Here is a 21,233-nt window from a genome sequence, read left to right as displayed (position 1 = left end):
CAGGAGAATCACTTGAACCTGGGAGGCCAAGATTGCAGTTAGCCAAGGTCGCGCCATTGTACTCCAGCCTGGGCAACAGGAGCAAAAAAACTGTGTCTCAAAAAAAAATAATAATAATCTGATACTGATTATATTATATGGACTTAAAGCTTTGTACCTGAATGAGGACAAAAGAATATACAGTTTAAGACCTGGCTGGCTATATCTTCATTCCCATGTTCTTTCCCAGAATAAGTAGAAAGATAAGTGTCCTCTTATACCTTAAAATGACTCTACTGTTGTAAACTATATATTTAATCAAGGAGTAGTTTGCCCTGCCAGGTAATTACGGTCAGAAGAACAGAAGTATGTACCCAAAACAAAGAACCTTTAACTAGCAAATAGGCTTTAATTATTGTGAGAACTTCAGCAGGGGTAGCAACCCAGGACCTAATTTTAAAACTAGAAGCACTGAGGATGAAAAGTGAGGCAGTGGAAATAGCTCTGAGCTCTCAGCATCTATAAGTCATAAGGAAAAAAAGTAGATAAAAGATGTATTTGAGGCTGGGCGCGGTGGCTCACGCCTGTAATCCCAGCACTTTGGGAGGCTGAGATGGGCGGATCACAAGGTCAGAAGATCGAGACCATCCTGGCTAACACGGTGAAACCCCGTCTCTACTAAAAAATACAAAAAATTAGCCAGGCGCGGTGGCAGGCACCTGTAGTCCCAGCTGCTTGGGAGGCTGAGGCAGGAGAATGGCATGAACCCGGGAGGCGGAGCTTGCAGTGAGCCTAGATTGTGCCACTGCACTCCAGCCTGGGCATCAGAGCGAGACTCCATCTCAAAAAAAAAAAAAAAAGATGTATTTGATAATTACGTTGAATGAATAAAAATAATTAAAAATGTTTCATAGAAGCACATAGTGATAGGCGAGGGGAAACTTAAATCATCATGCTGGGGCACCCGTGGTGGCTCCATGCGTGAGGCTGGTGCCATGCAGTCTCCCGGTGTTGGCATTGTCTCCCAGCCTTCTCAGTTCTGCACACAGCTACAAAACAAAAGAACAGTTGCCAGCACTTGGAAGAGGACTTGGATCCAAACCAAATGGAGGACAGATACTCCCTCTACAGACAAGATACTCAAGGAAGAAGTCAAGTTAGAAGAGCAGCAGAAGGAGGCTGTGGAAGAAGATAAGCAAGCATTGGCAGATACTGAGGACTTGCAGCAGAGCAGCCAAAAATTGGTGGAGGAGGCAAATATGTATAGCATTCAGGGCTTCTGCAAGGACTCGTTAGAGGTTGCAGATGTTTTGGAGAAGGCAACACAGTGTGTTCCAAAAGAAGGACTTAAAGACAGTAACCTCGCCTGAAGAACCTCTATGAAACTCTCACAATGAGTGAAGTCCAGATTCAGGAAGTGTTCAGCAAGCACTGCCAAGCTGAACCCCGTCAGAGCCAAGTTCCACCCTTATGCACATGAGGTCTTTTCTTCGTCTTTCTTCACATCCGACAGGCAATGTGCCAGTGCTGTAACAAGGTTTGAGGGAGGCATATCTCACACATGAAAACCCAGTGTGAAAACCCAGCCATCACACTTATGAACCACAGGAAGATCTAGCGTGAAGTCTTGTTCCACATGCTGGTTTAGGGGAAAGAGCTGAGCCCAGTGGTTCTAGTTAGAAAAGAGGTTCAAGCATGGGCACCCCCTTATCCCTGCCCTTGTTGATGTGGTGAAGGAAGCTTAGCTGCCTCTTACAAGATTTTTTTTTCTTTAAATCTCTTGCCATAATTCATGAAAAGCTGGTTCATGTTTTTTCATCTGTGAATACTTTTGACTTTCCCTAAGGCTGTTGGAAAGCAGAAGTAACCAGTAGGTAAACAGAAAAGTAAGCTGATCTCACAGTTACATTAATGAACTCCTATTCAGGAGTGTGTTCTCTGATTTTTAGTACCACATGTTTAATAATTCTACTTACTTAGTAAAAAAGGCCAATAAGACACTACAGGTCCCCTAGAGTTCATGAGTCATGCTGTATCTGCTCAGACTTTAGTGACATCACAGTATTTTAAATGAACAAAATGTCTTTGGGAATTCTGCTTTTTGGCAATCTGGACACTTCTGTCTGCACTGTGTGTCTCTTGTGCAACTTGTAGCATCGGAGTTACTGGATTTCTTAGTCCACTACGCATTTCATTCAATAAAGGGAAAGCAAGTGTTGAAACATTTCTTACGCTAAAAATAATTTTATGATGACCTTTATGAAGAACATGTGCGTTCCTTAGACACTGTCTACCTGCTAAAAATGATGGATTTCTGGCTTTTTTGTTTGTTTGTTTTTGGAGATGCAAAATGAGCATATGTACCTTAACGGTTCCCACCACCTTTATTTTGCCAGTAATTGAATTTGACACAATCAGTTAGTTTTGCCCTGTTTTCTTCATCTAAATGTGGAAATGTTTAAGTCTGTATTCTACTAGTTACTAATGACCTCAAGATGTACTCCCTGGTGAGATGGACTTTCTCAGAATATGAGGACTGCATGCTTGGCACACTTTAAGTGTGTGTTTCATTTTTAAAGAGGATTAAAGCCTTCATATGGTTCTTTTCCTTTAAAAAATTATTGAAGGCAGCACAAATTGGTAATACAAAGAAATATGGACATCAAAGCTAAAACTTAAGTAGATTAAGCAGTTAACAGCAGTACAGACAAAACTTGATGAACTCAGAAAATAGATTGTGGCGATTCACATTGAAATGATGGAAGTTCTGGGTGAAATACACAGAAAACATAGGCAAGGAATATAGTCAAAGGTTTTCAAAACTGGAAGTGGAAACAAAGATCTCAGCCAGACTGTTAAGAAAGTGTATAGAGTGCCTCTCAGCATAATATTCAAAGATAGACACCCACTTGTCAATGTCTTAATCACAGAGTAAAAATTTATTTTAGAAAAATAAAATGACAACTTTACTCAGATGTTATAGAAAAGATGCCGGGCGCGGTGGCTCACACCTGTAATCCCAGCACTTTAGGAGGCCGAGGAGGATGGATCACAAGGTCAGGAGGTCAAGACCAGCCTGGCCAAGATGGTGAAACCCTGTCTGTACTAGAAATAAAAAAATTAGCTGGGCGTGGTGGCATGTGCCTGTAGTCCCAGCTGCTCGGGAGGCTGAGGCAGGAGAATTGCTTGAACCCGGGAGGCGTAGGTTGCAGTGAACTGAGATCCCGTCACTGCAGTGCAGCCTGGCGACAGCGAGACTCCATCACAAAAAAAAAAAAAAAAAGATTATAGAAAAGATGATCCCATACAATGATTAGAGAGTACTTGAGGAAAAGGATTTACTCACTGCTCTACTATCTTTTTTTCTTCGAAAACTATGACAAAACTTTTGGAGTTTTGTAGAGCCTAAAAGAACTTACCAACACAAACCTGCTCTCACTTTGCCCCTTTGGCAAACACTGTGAGGGGTCTGAGAGTTATCTTATTTGCAGGCTAACAAATTAACCTGCCATGGTTTCACAGATACTGGCCAAAGACACGAGTCTCCTGGGTCAGAGACAAAGGCCAGTTTCTTACAGCAGTAGCAGTAGCCAGAGCATTTGCATTTGTGCTTATCCCCGAGTATCTGTTCCTATGGGATAATGCAGACAAGACCAGGGAAAGCCTGTGCATGCAGTGAGTTGTATTAGAGGAGAGGAACCTTGGACTTAGGGATCCTTATTAGACAGTAAGCAGTCTACCCTTTTCTCTTGAAGGAGGCACTATCTCTGTCTGCTAAAGCTGTTTTCTATACAGAAATCCTTGAAAAGATGTTGCAAAACAAAGGCAGTCATTGCCTTTGCTCACAGGTAGAAAGAGATTGTGGAGAATTGTCTTCAGCGTCTTACAAAGGGAGGAATGGTAATAAATGGCCACATTTATTCATTCAACCCATACTGAGCACTAACCATGTGCCTGGCCCTGTTCTAGGCATGAGGATATGGTGGCGAACAGTGCCCTCGTGGAGCTAACATTTTAGTTGGGGAAATGGACAATAAGGAGATCTGTTACATAGTGGTAAGTCCTACAAGAATGGAAAGCAGGATGAGAGACAGAGTGGCAGGGGAGTTCTTTTACATTATGAAAGCAATACTGTACTGGAGCATAAACTGCAGTAGCAATAGAAAAGGAGTTTTCTGCATTGTGTTGTAAAATTACAGAGGTTGTGCGGGGCTGGGGGGAGGAGAACATGATCCCTTGACACCAATAAGACAGGCCTCTCGGGTCTCTAAAAGGAGCTCAGAGAGATTCTAGTTGGAAGTGAGCACTACAGGTTGAGTATCCCTTATCCAGAAGCCTTGGGACCCGAAGTGTTTCAGATTTTGGGGTTTTCCCATATTTTGGAATATTTACACATATATAAGATAATTTGGGACTGGGACCCAATTTCAAACACCAAATTCATTTGTTGTATATATACCTTACATACATAGCCTGAAGGTAATTTTATACCACATTTTAAGCAGTTTTGGGCATGTAACAGTTTTGGCTGCTTTTTGACTCCAGCCCATCATCACATGAGGCCAGGTGTGGAATTTCCCACTTGTGGTGTCATGTCGACACTGACAAATTTGGGATTTTTGAGCATTTCAGATTTTTTATTTTTGGGTTAGGAATGCTCAAACCTGTAATAATAATCACAAGAATGAATATAGTTTCTTCTAAGTTAAGTGCTAAAATTTGGTGCAAATGAAAGGTGTAAAACCATGTGTAAACTGCCTAAAAAGATTGAATGGATAAGCTTTTGCAGAGAATACTTGAACTAGAAGGATAGATTTGGGCACTGCAGTGTGTACCTGCTGTCCCCCCTACCCAGGAGGAGGCTGAGGCAGGAGGATTGCTTGACCCTAGGAATGTGAGGCTGCAGTGAGCTACAATTACGTCTGTCAATAGCTACTACACTCCATCCTGGGCAATGTAGTGAAATGCCATTTCTGAAAAAATAATAATAAATAAAACAACAAGTTAAATTATAGCAGCATAAAGGAAAATTCAGTTATCAGTTAAAATGTTAACCATAATAAAGTTAGACTTGAGAGTTTAATAGTTAAAAAAAAACTCATCTTGGCCAGTCGCGGTGGCTCATGCTTATAGTCTCAGCACTTTGGGAGGCCGAGGCGGGCGGATCACCTGAGGTCAGGAGTTTGAGACCAGCCTGGCCAACGTGGTGAAACCCTGTCTCTACCAAAAATACAAAAATAAACTGGGCATGGTGGCGGATGCCTGTAATCCCAGCTACTTGGGAGGCCAAGGCAGGAGAATTGCTTGAACCCAGGAGGTAGAGATTGCAGTGAACCAAGATCGCACCGTTGTGTGATGGGTGACAAGATGGGTGATCACACCTGGGTGACAAGAGTGAAACTCTATCTCAAGAAAAAAAAAAAAATCTCATCTCACACTCCATAATGGTAGTCGTTTTGTTATCTAGACCCATTCTGCTTATTGAAAGGATTTGAGATTTACAAAATTAATTTAAAATAAGAGTGAGAGAACAGAGTCATAATTTGATGATACTTGGAGCTTATAAAGATGTTGTTACAGACATGTTCTTCACATAGCTACTACTGTGATTACCTACATAGAAGTCCAGGCATAGGCTGGGTGCAGTGGCTCATGCCTATAATCCCCGCACTTTGGAGGCAGGCAGATAGATCACTTGAGGCCAGGAGTTTGAGACCAGCCTGTTCAACATGACAAAACCCTGTCTCTACAAAAATTAGCTGGTGCTATGGCACTCGCTTGTAATCCCAGTTACAAGGGAGGCTGAGGCCCATGAACCTGGGAAGCAGAGGTTGCAGTGAGCTGAGATGGCACCTCTGCACACCAGCCTGGGCAACACAGCAAGACTCTTGTCTAAAAAGATTAAAAAAAAAAACAAAACAAAAAGTCCAGGCTTAAAACTAAAACTAGTTCTCTGAAAAAATATCTCCAGCAGACCTGAAGTGTAGTCCATGGATGTATTTGTCTGGTGATCTAATTTAGTACAGAGATATAACTTGGAGAATGTATAATGTAAATATATTTCATCAATTCATAGATGAGGGCTAGATGGAAGTCTCCTTGGAGAACTGGAAATGGAGGTTTGGGGTGGTGGTAATGAAAACCCACACATTTGACCTGTGGAGCATGCTCAGATCGAGGCTCATCCTGCTTTCACAGTCAACTGGGGGTTGGTAGGGTGGGTAGCTTCAGGATTTTTCTCATAGAGTAGTTCTGGATCTACTTGGGTTCACACCGCAGAACAGGAAGATGATAACCTTTCTGGTGAGCATTGCTAGGAAGATCTGGTCACCACCATCTCACCACAGGCGTTAGTATAAAATAAGCACACTTACTGCTGCTGCCACCGTACCTATCTAGAGAAGGAGACAGCTCCAGTAAGAAAAAGTGAGACTGACGGTATGCCCCATGGTACTTTGTCCTTCTTGTTTGTAATTATAGAATATTATAATGAGTGCATTCAGTCTTCCCATTTAAATAGCCATCTGAGCATTTTCTTGATCTTTTTATAGAATTGGTACAGTGGCTTGAGTTCTACTAATCATGTAATGAGTAATGAGTGCTTTTAGAATGAATACAAATGTAATTTTTAGGAAATTCAGGAAAAAATCTTATCAAGAAAATCTAAGGGAAAACAGAACAGTAATAGAAGTACAGATACAGCAACATGGCAAGATAAGTCCACAGAATTTACTTACAGTGTACATACTAGTGATAAAAAAATTAAACAGTCTAGCATTTTTTTAAAAATAGTAATTTTAGGCCAGGTGCTGTCGCTTACGCCAGTAATCCCAGCACTTTGGGAGGCTAGGGCGGGTGAATCACGAGGTCAGGAGTTCAAGACCAGCCTGTCCAACATGGTGAAACCCCATCTCTACTATGAAAAATACAAAAAATTAGCTGGGCGTAGTGACGGGCAGCTGTAATCCCAGCCACTCGGGAGGCTGAGGCAGGAGAATTGCTTGAACCTGGGAGGTGGAGGTTGCAGGGAGCCGAGATGGTGCCACTGCACTCCAGCCTGGGTGACAGAGTGAGACTGTTGGAAAAAAAAAAAAAAGTAATGTTTAAAGACAACAGCAATAAAGAATGTTAAATATTGAGAATTTAATGTGGCAAATTAGAAGTTCATTCAAAGAATTAAAAGTTGGATGGTGGCCAGGTGTGGTGGCTTATGCCTGTGATCCCAGCACTTTGGGAAGCCAAGGCGGGCGGATCACTTGAGGTTAGGAGTTCGAGACCAGCGAAGACAACATGGTGAAACCCCATGTCTACTAAAAATACAAAAATTAGCCAGGTGTGGTGGCACACACATGTATTCCCAGCTACTCAGGAGGCTGAGGCAGGAGAATCGCTTGAACCTGGGAGGCAGAGGTTTCAGTGGGCCAAGATCGCGCAACTGCACTCAAGCCTGGGCGACAGATTGGGACTCCATCTCAAAACAAACAAACAAACAAACTTTGCAGGTCAGTATAAACACTTAAAATATCATTTAAATTACAGTGTTTCATTATTCTAGAAAAACAAGAAAACACATATACCATATGTTTTTTTGTGAGGCGGTAAAAAGCAAGAATTTGTGAAGCAGGGAGGCTTCTAAATCCAGCAGACTTTTAAATATATTCTGAAATTTAAGTCTTCACACCTAGATGAGATTTGGGTAAAAAATGAAAATATAGAACAGTGAAATAAACCAGATATTTCAGAAATAGATTTCATTTCTCAGGAGCAAGTTATATGACAACTGGGAGGGTGAGAGGGAATAAGGCCATGCTTTACTAACTGCTGATGATGACAGATAGGCTTGTATAAAGTTTATTTTAGTTATGTGTTTCATACCACGCACCTTACATTTCAGCCAAATCAAAGAGCTAAACATGAAAATATTGAGAAGAAAGTAGATTAGGATATGAGCTTGGTATGGTGGCTCATGCCTTTAATACCAGCACTTTGGGAGGCCGAGGCAGCCGGATCACTTGAGGCCAGGAGTTCAAGACCAGCCTGGCCATCATGGTGAAACTGTCTCTACTGAAAATACAAAAATTAACCGGGCGTGGTGGCCGGTGCCAGTAATCCTAGCTACTCGGGAGGCTGAGGCAGGAGAATCGCTTGAACCGGGAGGCAGAGATTGCAGTGAGCTGAGATCCCGCCATTGCACTCCAGCCTGGGTGACAGAGCGAGACTCTGTCTCAGAAAAAAAAAAAAAAAAAGGAAAGAAAGAAAAAGGTGAAGAAAAGAGAAACAACCAAGTAGCTCTTTGCATAAAGACTGCAGCAAAATGGCCAGCAGCGTGACTTAAGCTCTTTATCCAGCAGTTTTGGCAAATGGATTATTTCAGCATCTGTACTTTGGGCAGTGGGACAGGGCAGGGCCACACACGTCACTTCCAGAAAGGAAAGTAGACCGTCTAGCTGGGGCCAGACCAGGTGGGACTCTGTCATCCCAGGAACCTGGAACCTCCTCCCCATGGCCTCAAAAAAAAAAAATTAGCTGGGTGTGGTGGTGCAGGCCTTTAATCCCAGCTACTTGGGAGGCTGAGGCAGGAGAATCGCTTGAACCCAGGAGGCAGAGGTTGCAGTGAGATCACACCATTGCATTCCAGCCTGGGCAAGAGAGTGAGACTCTTATCTCGGGGGGGAAAAAAATAGAACGTGGATGGGGATATGTATTTCAGCTGTAGAGAGGAGCTAAAATTGAACTATCAAAAAATTGTTTTGTCCAGGCGCGGTGGCTCACACCTGTAATCCCAGCACTTTGGGAGGTCAAAGCAGAAGGATCACTTGAACCCAGGAGTTTAAGACCAGCCTGGGCAACACAGTGAGACCTTGTCTCTATATATTTAAAAAAGTTAAATAAAAAGAGGAATGAAATCTAAAACTTAAAAAAAAAAAAAAAAAGGAATTTGTTTGTCTTGAGTCGTAGTCTCACTCTGTCGCCTGGGCTGGAGTGCAATGGTGTGATCTCGGCTCACTGCAGCCTCTGCTTCCAGGGTTCAAGTGATTCTCCTGCCTCAGCCTCCCGAGTAGCTGGGATTACAGGTGTGCACTAGCATGCCCAGGTAATTTTTGTATTATTAGTAGAAACGGGGTTTTGCCATTTTGGCCGGCTGGTCTTGAACTCCTGACCTCAGGTGATCCACCCGCCTCGGCCTCCCAAAGTGCTGGAATTTACAGGCATGAGCCACTGCGCCTGGCCAAAGGAATTGTTTTTAATGACCAGATAAAAGGCTTAATAGTATTAACTTTTTAAAAATCTGTGTGATAAAAAAACAGTGGGAAGTCATGAATATAAATAAGGGCTGAATATAGTGAAATATCTGAACTTTACTAAAGGTAGTACCTAGGCTTTTATAGATGAGGGATCAATTTTAATTCAACCAAATTGCATGTATATGGGTAACTAGTTGACAGTAACAAGGGCTGCAGTCAAGGTGATTACAAAGTGCCATGAGTGCTTGGCCATTTTTACTGAGGGAACGAGGTGACTGCTCCTGACCCTGAGAGTCATGCCATCCTTTTAGAGTTAAGCCAGACGGTCAGACTGCTGCGGGCTTCCACAGGATATATTGGCCCTTGGCCTGTGATGTCATTGGGCTGTGTAGATGAGGTCTGTGACAGCGAGTCCTGGGGGTTTGTTCTCGGCCTTATTCATGCTCTTCTACTGTGACATCCTTGTGAGAACCCTTGGGAGAAATTTTTGATTTTGGTGTCAGAATTTCACCTGAAGGATTGGTTTGCTTTCATCTTTTGAACCCTGAATTATGTAACTGTTTTCATCTTAGTGATGGTTGCTAAAAAGTTTAGTTAGAGACAGATGTATGGGCTGACTCTTGACTAATTTAGACATCTTCCAGGAAAACATTTCTGTCTTGTCATCTGTGGCTCTGCTTTAGGTCTCTGTCCATGTTTAATTTTTTTTTTTTTTTACTTGTTATTGTTAAAAAATTTTTAAAATTTCTTTCTTTCTCTTTCTTTCCTTTCTCTCCTTTCTCTCCCCTTTCTTTCTTTCCTCTTCTCTTCTCTTTTCTTTTCTTTCTTGAGATGGGTTCTCACTATGTTTCCCAGGCTGGCCTCAAACTCCTAGGCTCAATCGATCCTCTAGCCTCAACCTCCCAGAGCAATGAGATTACAGTTATTTGTTATTCTTTTTATTTTCTAGTCTCTTATGCTAAACTGCATTTATCTTTTAAGTAGACTTTAAATATTCTTTGGCAGAAAGTGAGAAACAAATACATATATTACATCTATAAAATCAGTAAAACCAAATACAAATTATCAAGCCCAACGTTGTAAGGGCCATGGGGAAATAAGTGCATACACGTGGTTAATGACAGTGTGCACTGAGTTTCTGAGGAGTGTGGCTAGCAATAGACACTTAGCGCTATAATGTTGTTTATTCATATTAAGCGGTTAATGCCACTTTTGGAAATGTATCACAGAGAAGTAACCCAAAAGAAGATAGTCCTTACAAAATTATTTATAGCTACAGTGCACAACAGTGAAAGAGGAGAAGCAACTCAAATGCACAGTGGTAGAGGAGAGTCGAATAAGTCAGTTAATATAATGCAATGTTATAAAGCCACCAAAAATGATAGTGGATTAGATAAATAGAAATGTCCATAAAATATGTAAATTATCAAAACATGCATTAAATCTATTTAAGAATATGTAGATATAGCAAAAAGAATGAGATGGTCATGGTGAGACCGCTAGGTGGGAAGGGTCCCCGGAAAAACTCCAGCCGGCCTGTGCCCTGGGGTGGAGCTTTGGGAAGTTTGCACCATTTGTAGCAGGGAGGAGCCTGGCCCCTCTTCTTTCTGTGTGGAGCCCAGGATTCTAGCTGCTGACAGGAAGCACTCTAGCAGGGACTCTGGCCTTGTGAGAGTCTCTGATTCCCCTTTTTCTTCCTTTTCACCTAATAAAACCCTGTCTTACTCACCATTCAAACCGTCTGCGAGCCTAAATTTTTGTGGCCGTTAGACGGACAAAGATCCCGTCTTTGGCTGAACTAAGGAAAAGTCCGGTAACAGTGGATATTGGAAATAATATTAATGGATAGGTTTTACTCTCCTGCAGGATTAATATAACCTGTGAGTACTTTTAGGCTTACTACCAGTAAAAGGAGTGGCTTTTGGAAAGTTCTTAGAATGTAGAGCTGTGCTTCTGCACTTTGTTCAGCTACAAGCAGCCTCTTTGTCTCTCTGTTTCAGGATCTAAGCATTGAAGAACAGTCAGAGTGTGCTCAGGATTTCTACCACAATGTGGCCGAAAGGATGCAAACTCGTGGGAAAGGTAACACTGTTAGCCATTGAGAGATTGCGGGTATTGCACAGGGATGACTGCTCAGTCTCTTAGCAATTTCTTTCTGTCTCTGATAGTCTGGCTGGTTTGTAGACTTCATCCTGTAACCTCACGGACATTCTGGGAACTGGTCTTATACTTAGCAGTGCCTTTGAACTGTACCATGTGTATCTTTCCAGGAGCAATTGGATAATTTATTGAGTAACATTTAATAACTCCATTAGGGGCAGGGGTGGAGCAGATGAAAACATCTTAGGCCCTGGCTCAGTAGCTCATGCCTGTAATCCCAGCACTTTGGGAGGCTAAAGCAGGTGGATCACATTAGGCCAGGAGTTCGAGACCAGCCTGGCCAACATTGTGAAACCCCGCCTCTATTAAAAATACAAAAAGTAGCCGGGTGTTGTGATGCACCTCTAATCCCAGCTACTCGGGAGGCCGAGGCACAAGAATTGCTTGAACCCGTAGGCGGAGGTTGCAGTGAGCTGAGATTGTGCCACTGTACTCCAGCCTGGGCAACAGATCGAGACTCTGTCTCCAAAAAAGAAAGAGAGAGAAAGAAAAAAACTTCTTGGAAGGCTTTGCTAAATGAATTTCCCATCTTGGAATCACCATTTTGGTGAGTTATTGTATTAATAGTTTAAAAAAAAAAAGCTTCAAGTTTTTAGGGATTCTTTATGGATTCAACCTCTACTGATATTAGACTTTAGGATGTACTTAGCACATGTGTGTATCAGAGAAATCTCCATTTGTATACCTCAGAGAGCTCTAAGGTGTTATGGTAAACCTCAGAAAAATGAAAGGATAAGTTTCATCAGCATTCGTCAGTCTTGGGAGTTGCAAATGCCTTTGTAATGTAGGACAGGGAGTGACCTTACTGAAGTCTCCCCATTTGGCAGAGTGTACACTGTTAGGTCCTGCCAGACAACTTCAGTTAGAACTGAGGATGCTGTGGAAGGCAGCCCAACAGTTGAAAGAAGATTTTTTTTGTGTGTGTGTTTTTGTCGAGACAGAATATCACTCTGTCGCCAAAGCTGGAGTACAGTGGTGTGACCTCAGCTCACTGCAACTCTGCCTCCCAGGTTCAAGTGATTCTCCTGTCTCAGCCCCCGAGTGGCTGGGATTACAGGTGCGTGCCACCACACCCAGCTAATTTTTGTATTTTTAGTAGAAAGGAGATTTCACCATGTTGGCCAGGCTGGTCTTGAACTCCTGATCTCAGGTGATCCACCTGCCTCAGCCTCCCAAAGTGCTGAGATTACAGGAGTAGAGCCACCGCGCCTGGCTGGTAAGTTTTTTTTTTAAGCATATTTTTAAATATAACATTCTTATACTTTTGTTCTGAGTGTGTTTAATTTATTTCTAGTAAATTAGTTTTTTGCTGTGTAGAAAGTGCTATGAAAATATACCCTTGGCCGGGCATTCTGGCTCACACCTATAAACCTAGTACTTTAGGAGGCTGAGGCAGGTAGATTGCTTGAGCCCAGGAGTTCGAGACCAGCCTGAGCAACATGGTAAAACCCCATCTCCACAAAAAAAACCTACAAAAATTATTCAGGCCTGGTGGCGTGTGCCTGTGGTCCCAGCTACTTGGGAGGCTGAGGTAGGAGAATGGCTCGAGCCCAGGAGGTGGAGATTTCAGTGAGCCAGGGTCATGCTGCTGCACTCCAACCTGGGCAACAGAGCCAGACTCTGTTTGCAAAAAAAAAAAAAAAAAAAAAAAAAAGAAAGAAAATATATATATATCTTGATCTTTTCTCTGTCTGGTTATTTCAGTGCCTCCAGAAAGAGTCGAGAAGATAATGGATCAGATTGAAAAGTACATCATGACTCGTCTCTATAAACACGTGTTCTGTCCAGAAACTACTGATGATGAGAAGAAAGATCTTGCCATTCAAAAGAGAATCAGGTAGTTGCTTATTTTGTTTTGCTTTATAGTTAGTACCTTCTAATGGAAGAACACACTGGGGGAAAATAAGGCACCTGTGTTTCAAACCTTAAGGGAAAGCAATAGCTCATGTTCCTGCTTCCTTAGAGTGGAAGCAGCTCTGTTGTGTCAGAAAGATGAGGAATGTGGTGACCTCACCTATCCATCTCCCTCAGGGCAGCTTTTGGTAAGAGTTGTGTTTGGTGTTTGAGATTGTTTTCAGTCCCTGAAATTTCGAAGGAATAGGGGGACTGTGTTCTTGGTCCATTACCATTTCCTCAAGCAGGAAGCTATGACTATCCGTATCAAGGCAGGGGATGTCGGCTGGGCCTGGTGGCTCATACCTGTAATCTGAGCACTTTGGGAGGCTGAGGTGGGTGGATCACTTGAGGCCAGGAGTTCAAGACCAGCCTGGGCAACATGGTAAAACCCCGTCTCTACTAAAAATACAAAAATTAGCCAGGCATGGTGGCGCATGCCTGTGATCCCAGCTACTTGGGAGGCTAAGGCATGAGAATGGCTTGAATCCAGGAGGCGGAGGTTGCAGTGAGCCGAGATCGTGCCACCACACTCCAGCCTGGGCAACAGAGCAAGACTCCTTCTCAAAAAAATAACAAGTCAGTAGATGTCCTCTTTCCTCATTCCTCTCAGGGGTGCGCATTTTTCACCATTCCCCAGTCACATCTTTCACTAGCATTGGATTGATGACATTTCCCACAGCACCCAGTCTTCCAGGCTCACTGGGGTGAGCCCCAGCCCTCTGTACTCCGGTTGCTGTGAACATTGAGGAAAAGACCATCCAAGTGTGAGAACACGGCCAAGGCTGAGCTGATGAGGTGTTTTAAGGGGAGAGGGGACTCGGAGTCCCAGGTTCCAGACAAGGGGCTGGTACTTGCTAGATCTGTATTGGAAGTTTCACAGCTGAAGTGAGGAGTTGATACTGGGCAGGTTGAAGATGTGGAGCCCAAGGTCAGGAGCCAGAAGTAACCAGAGGGGCCCTGGACCAAGATGCAGAACGGAAGCAGTAACCAAGCAAGAGGGGAGGCCCGCAGCAGGGTACTTGCAGTGCAGTTAGGGTGGACCAGGAAACACAGTGATTCTGGCATGGTGGTCCTGCCCGTGGCCTCCTATACAAGCTCCAGTGTGCCTCAGAAGTTGAGGGTTGAGGCCGGGTGTGGTGGTTCACACCTGTAATCCCAGCACTTTGGGAGGCCAAGGCAGGCAGATCACCGAGGTCAGGAGTTTGAGACCAGCCTGGCCAACAGGGTGAAACCCTGTGTCTCGTAAAAGTACAGAAATTAGCTGGGCATGGAGGTGTGCGCCTGTAGTCCCAGCTGCTTGGGAGGCCGAGGCAGGAGAATTGCCTGAACCCAGGATGCAGAGGCTGCAGTGAGCCAAGATTGGCACTCCAGCCTGGGCAAGAGTGAGACTCCATCTCAAAAAAGAAAGAAGTTGAGGACTGAGTGTAAAAGGACATTAACGCAATAGGTAGTGAGGACAGGGAGCAGCCAATTCTCAAATGGTCACTTTCAGATACCGAGTGCATTTCAGTCTTGGTAGTACTGCGTAATGTCATTTCAGTCAGCAAGATGGCCTTCCATTGTTGTGATAAATGCAGAAGTCTTATTTTAGGATCCTAGCTGCTTCGTCACATCATTAGAGCTCCTAGTACTTGCAGGGGTGATATGTGTGGGCCTGGGATTGAGTGGTCAGTGATGCCTCAGGCTTTCCCTAAACTGAAGGAGGTGACAAGACGAATGGCCACAGTTCATCCTTGGAGCTCTTGTTTACTGTCTCTCTTTAGAGCCCTGCGCTGGGTTACGCCTCAGATGCTGTGTGTCCCTGTTAATGAAGACATCCCAGAAGTGTCTGATATGGTGGTGAAGGCGATCACAGGTCAGTGAAACCAAGAGCCTTTTTATTGGGATGTTTTCCCCTTAAGGTTAACATTTTGCTGTAATATTAATCATACATTTGTAAAATGCAGATTGTCGAAGGTACATTGGAATGTAGTAAAAGTGATTGTAAGATTGTTAGTTTTATGAATTTGATGGCATTCAGAAGAGCAGTTAACTCTTTTACCCCTTTATTTTCAGGGATTATGGTCTCGTTTCTTGGGCATTAAACTAAACTAAGGTCAAATGCAGATAGAATAAATTTTTTTTTCTTTTTTTGTACTTCTTTTTTTATGTAGTTTTTATTCAGCTGACTGTTCCCATGATAGAATAAATTTCTTAAGATTCAGTTGCATTTATATATTCTAAATAATTTCGGATAGAGGAAGGGAACTGGTAAGGCAAGGTAGTCCCCACACTGGAGTAACATAGTAAAATGATGCCTCTGACTGGTTGTTAGAGAAGCACTGTGAGTTATTTTTCCGTTTCATCAGGAAATAAATGAAGTGCCCCAAATTGATGTGGCACTGCCGTTCTAGACAGGTCCAGCCTCCTAATAAGGTTTGTTTCTCATTCATGGGAATGACCCAGCAAGAGTGCAACACAAACATTTAAATTTAAAAAAAAAATCTTAACGAAGGCATGTTCAACTTTGGCCAGTGTCTCCTTTATTAGAAAGAGGCCTTGGAAAGGCTTGTTCATGTAGACATTGTTAATGAAATTCTACTGGAAAGGAAGTAGGTCAACTGATATTAGTAGTGTTGGAGGCTGGCCATCGAGTAGGCTCCTTTTGTTACAGGAACCAGAGACTCACTGAAGCTACAGAAGAAATGGAGGGTTGCTTAAGGTATTATCAGGGTTATAAAGGAGGCGATGTCTTTCAGGACCCTAGCCCCAAGGGTCCTCCAGGGAGTGGGCTATCTTACTGCCTCTACAACGGCAAGAGGGTCTGCTCCAGGCATTCTCTGCTGACGTGATTCTTCCACTTTCTTGGGTTCTGCTTCTCTTTGTGTGTCTTCACATGTCAACTCCTGTTTTTAAGTAAATTACTGGTTTCTGTAATTTCCTGTGCAAGTTCTGAAGGTAGAATCCAAGTGGCCCAGGTCAATACTATTGTTTTTTTTTCTTGCAAGCTTTTCTGCTAGGCTATGGCATAGGTCATGACTACTCCACCCCCTGTACCTTTTGCTTGGGGAACCTCATAAGAGGTTGAAAGTGGAGGCCTTCTAAAAGCCTGAATATGGACCTGGGACTTATGTTTTTCCTGACTCTTACTAGAAAGTTCAAGATCAGCTGGTTTACATTTAGAGTGTTCCATGGGAGTTTTGTCCAAGCCAACATAGCCTTTACGGCCTGTTGCTGATAGGGAAGTCCCCGGCCTTCCTGGCCTCTTTCACCCAGGTAGGGCATGGTTCATTGGGGCGACAGCTGGTAGCGAGTGTTTGTGTGACCCATCAGTGGTGAAAGTAGAGGTGGGTGGCCCAAGGGATCAGGGAAGCATAGCTGTGTTCCATGAATAGTGGGACTCGATAGGAGAGGCTGCCCGTTAAGTTACACAGTGTGGGTCACGTTCTTCTAGGGCAGGAGGCTCATGTTCTGGGCTGACAAGTAACAAATATGAGGTCTGTTGAAGAGAACTGCATACAATTTTGAGAGTCATCAAGTCCTCTGCCCTGAGGTCGAACACTCTTCAGGACTTCTGAAAGGAAGAGTGTGTCATCCCAGGAAGGGGACCAGAGAGTCCCATCATCAGCTCCTCTTAGCTCCAAGAGTTTAGGACAAGGAGAGGGTCAGGGCCTGTGGCTGATGGTGGAAGTTTCCCCTTCTTTCTGTTTTGTTTAATTTTTAATTTTTATGTGTACATAATAGGTGTATATATTTATGAGTTCCATGAGCTATTTTGATCCAGGCAGATAATGACTGGTAATTACCTTAGGGGAAATGGGGTTCATCCTCTGAAGCATTTAGCTTTTATGTTACAGACAATCCTGTTATATTCTCTTAATTACTTTTTAATGTACAATTAAATTACTTTTGACTATAGTTCCCCTGTCGTACTAGCAAATACTAGGTCTTATTCATTCTTTCTAACTTTTCAGGTACCCCTTGGCCATCCCCACTATCCCCCATGCCCCGCACTACCCTTCCCAGCCTCTAGTAACCATCCTTCTGGTAAAACATTCTTCAATTGTTTTAATTTTTTAACTCTCACCAATGAGTGAGAACATGTGATGGTTGTCTTTCTGTGCCTGGCTTATTTCACTTAACATAATATCCTCCTGTTTCATCCATGTTGTTGCAAATGACTGGATCCTATTCTTTGATATGGCTGAATAGTACTCCACTGTGTATGTGTGCCACGTTTTCTTTATCCATTCATCTGTTGACAGACACTCTTTCCCATTTGGCTCTGCCTGCCATGACTTCTGTGTGGCTATGGGGGCAGTGGTTCTTAGCCAGGCACCAGTGATCCCCCGAAGACATTGGACAACATCTGGAGACTTATTTATTTATTTAGTTAGTTAGTTATTTTTGAGACAGGATCTCTCTGTCACCCAGGCTGGAGTGCAGTGGCACGATCATGGCTCACTGCAGCCTTGACCTCACAGGCTCCAGCGATCCTTCTGCCTCAGCCTCCTGGTAGCTGAGACCACAGGCATGTGCCACTACACCCAGCTAATTTTTGTTCACATTCTGTAGAGACAGAGTTTCATCATGTTTCCTTGGCTGTTCTTGAACTCCTAGACTCACCTCCGTGTTACAGGTGTGAGCCACTGAGCCAGGCCTAGAGACATTTTAAAATGTCACAGCTGTGGGAGTACTATTAACACCTAGTGGGTAGAGGCCAAGGATTCTACTAAACATTCTGTGATGAACAGGATGATTCCCTACAACAAAGAATTATTCAACCCCAAATGTCAGGAGTGTCCATGTTGAGAAGCCATGACCTGGAGGTATAGCCTTTGTTTTCACAACTCCATTAAAGATAAGCCTGGACACCTGGATCCAGCAGAGATGGAGCGCACACTCAGCTCTGTGTTTCCTATTCATGAGAAGGCAGAGCCCTGGGAGAAGACATAGGGCAATTATGCAGGGCTCTGAAGAGTAAATCACAGCAGGCAGGCTGGGGAGGGAAATTATTAGACAGTAGTGAGTTTCCTGTGTGTTGCTTTCTTCTTGCATATCTCCTAGTTGAGACTTTGAAGCAGTGCAAATCATGGAATCACACACCAGGATGGGAATCCAGAGTTCCACGAAGACTTCCTTCAGGCCAGAGGATGCTAGGAAGGGGTCTCTGCAGGATGAAGCATGTGGAAGAGATCCCTGGGGGTGTTTGTCTTTCTTTATTCTCCTTTTCCTTCCCTTCTCTCCCTTTTTCCACCCCAGCCCTGCCTTATGGCAACAGCAGCCACACACACATCCAGATAAAACATAATTCACTTTTTATTCGCTTTCAAAATGTCAACAGTAAAGATGAACAGGATGCAAGATGAAAGAACATTGAAAAATAAAGATTAACAAGAAAGTAGTTTAAATAAAAGAGAGAAAAAAAATCACCAATAAAAGGTAGAAGGCTAAAGATAAATGAAGGTAGTAAAAATGGCTTTAAAAAATCTTACCCAATCTTACCCAATTCTTACTTAGAATAAGATCCATATAAGTAGAAAAAGAAACATAAATAGATCAATGTAACAATAATTATAACCCAGAATTAAAGGATTAAAGGAAGCAAACAAAACAGCAAAAATTATGTAATTCAGACAGTAGCCTCATAAGTAAAGGGAATAAAAGCACTCAAAAGTTAAAATAATGCCTGTGCACTGCCTAGCACATCTGTCCCCCACACGTTGTCTTTCATGGCAGATGGGCCTAGGAGGGTTCCCCAGGAAGCTGACCTCAGGGATGATCTAAGAGCTGAAAGAACCCTTTGGTATACCCCACCGCCTGGCCCGAGTCTGAAACGTTTATTCCTGCTAGTGGCAAGAATTTGGTGTAAAATTAAGCTGCCTTGGCTCTTTTGTGATGTCCCAAGTTGCTGGCCGCTGTGCAATCCCTGAGGCACGCTGCCTCTCCAGCAGTGCTGTCACCACGTGCTTCAGCACCTTTTGCTGTCCCCCAGGCTTGTTGGAAAAGGGTGGGCAATCATGAGAGCCCACTGCTTGGACTTAGTGGTAGTCGTGGGTAGTGAAATTTTTCCCTAGGAGAAGTAAAATGTTATTTTGAGATTAAATTTATTCCCTTGCTTGATCCCCTCTGCCAATCAGCAGGTGTGAATGTTGTGATTTCTGTAGCTAGTGGAGATCTAAGTGCTGGAGAGTTTGGCCACTGTAGTGTGTTGGCCAACCGAAGTGTGTTGGATTCCAGTAGCTGGATTTTTTTTTTTTTTAACAAGATTTTGCTCTTTTGCCCAGGCTGGAGTGCTGTGGTGTGATCGTAGCTCACTGCAGCCTCAACCTCTTGGCCTCAAGCCATCCTTCTGCCTCAGCCTTTCGAGTAGTTGGGGCTATAGGCACACACCACCACACCCGGCTAATTTTTGTATTCTCACATCCAATACAAAGATGCTTTGTGTAGTAGCCACATTTCTAAAAAGCAGTATGCAAATTGGGACTGTCGAAAACATTCTAAAATGTAACAGAGGCACAGAAGCAGTAAAAAGACTCTTCATCAGACAACTTCTTCCTTCTCCATGGAGCTCAGAGGCAGCTTACATTGTGATTAGAAGTGTGGGCCTGGCCAGGCACAGTGGCTCACGCCTGTAATCCCAGCACTTTGGGAGGCCAAGGTGGGTGGATCACCTGAGGTTAAGAGTTCGAGACCAGCCTGGCCAACATGACGAAACCCCGTCTCTACTAAAAATACAAAAAGTAGCTGGGCGTGGTGGCGGGCATCTGTAATCTCAGCTACTTTAAAGGCTGAGGCAGGAGAATCGCTTGAAGCCAGGAGGCGGAGGTTGCAGTGAGCATAGATAACACCACTGCACTCCAGCCTGGGTAACAAAGAGTGAAACTCAGTCTCAAAAAAAAAAAAAAAAAAGTGTGGGCTTTACAGTCAGGTAAAACATGGTAAGAGTATCCATTGCATAATCTGAGGATTAGAGAAATGTGCTTGTAGGGCACACTGTAGTAGCTGGCTCTTGGTTCTGTTTTCTGTGAGTATGAGATCATATTTACTAAGTCATTTATACACTAAGTTAACTGCTGGAAAAGGGGTTAATAAGGATTCCTTCATAACTTTAGAGATGAAACATGATTTTCCTATTGCTTCTTTTTTGTGATTCTTTTCTCCTGGGAAATACTGTCTTTTCTGCTTCGTAGACATCATTGAAATGGATTCCAAGCGTGTGCCTCGAGACAAGTTGGCCTGCATCACCAAGTGCAGCAAGCACATCTTCAATGCCATCAAGATCACCAAGAACGAGCCGGCGTCAGCGGATGACTTCCTCCCCACCCTCATCTACATTGTTTTGAAGGGCAACCCCCCACGCCTTCAGTCTAATATCCAGTATATCACGCGCTTCTGCAATCCAAGCCGACTGATGACTGGAGAGGATGGCTACTATTTCACCAATCTGGTGAGTAAGTGAGTTCTTGGCGTTGTGGAGAAGGACTAGGAAGGTGTTGGTTTTGGGGATGTGACAGGTCACTCAGGCCCATGACAGGTGAATGCTTCTGTGTGAGAAGGCAGCATGGCTGAGGAAGCTCACTTTGCATCAGGGAGCACAAGGACCAGGCCGTACAGACACTCTGCCTCTCAGCACTTGATCAGAGATTGTGTTCATCCTACGGAAACAGATGACATGTGTTGGGCATCACTCCTCATGGTCCTGGGTAGAAGAGTCCTTCACTTGGCTGGGCTTTTTCAGCCATGAATAAGGCAAATTATATATAAGTTAATAAGGCTGAATATTTGTCCCCTCATTCATTCATTCACCCATTCATTCCTTCATTCATTCTACTACAGGGTCTCACTCTGTCACCCAGGCTGGAGTGCAGTGGTACAATTGTAGCTCACTGCAGCCTTGACCTTCTGGGCTCAAGCAATCCTCTCACCTCAGCCTGCTGTGAAGCTGGTACCATAGGCATGTACCATCACACC

General features: G+C 43.6%; 1 protein-coding gene and 1 pseudogene across 5 annotated transcripts in view; one reads left to right on the top strand and one right to left on the bottom strand.

Moving 5' to 3' along the window:
• Positions 1-21,227, top strand: part of RABGEF1 (RAB guanine nucleotide exchange factor 1) — a 72,484-nt gene extending 51,257 nt beyond the window's left edge. For all 5 annotated transcript variants that reach the window (XM_032757383.2, XM_032757374.2, XM_058444314.1 and 2 more), the window contains 4 exons: positions 11,225-11,306; positions 13,089-13,221; positions 15,044-15,135; positions 20,453-21,227. In XM_032757383.2, coding sequence (XP_032613274.1) covers positions 11,225-11,306; positions 13,089-13,221; positions 15,044-15,135; positions 20,453-20,721 — 576 coding nt within the window. In that variant the 3' untranslated portion in view covers positions 20,722-21,227. The remainder of the gene's footprint in view (positions 1-11,224; positions 11,307-13,088; positions 13,222-15,043; positions 15,136-20,452) is intronic.
• LOC116809963 (small nucleolar RNA U13) lies at positions 1,483-1,593 on the bottom strand (annotated as a pseudogene).
• Positions 21,228-21,233: the final 6 nt, after the last annotated feature.

Source organism: Hylobates moloch, unplaced genomic scaffold (assembly GCF_009828535.3).
Source record: "Hylobates moloch isolate HMO894 unplaced genomic scaffold, HMol_V3 SCAFFOLD_1, whole genome shotgun sequence".
NCBI lineage: Eukaryota > Metazoa > Chordata > Mammalia > Primates > Hylobatidae > Hylobates > Hylobates moloch.
Note: the sequence above shows the minus strand (reverse complement) of the source record. Positions and strands in the feature narration are given on the sequence as shown.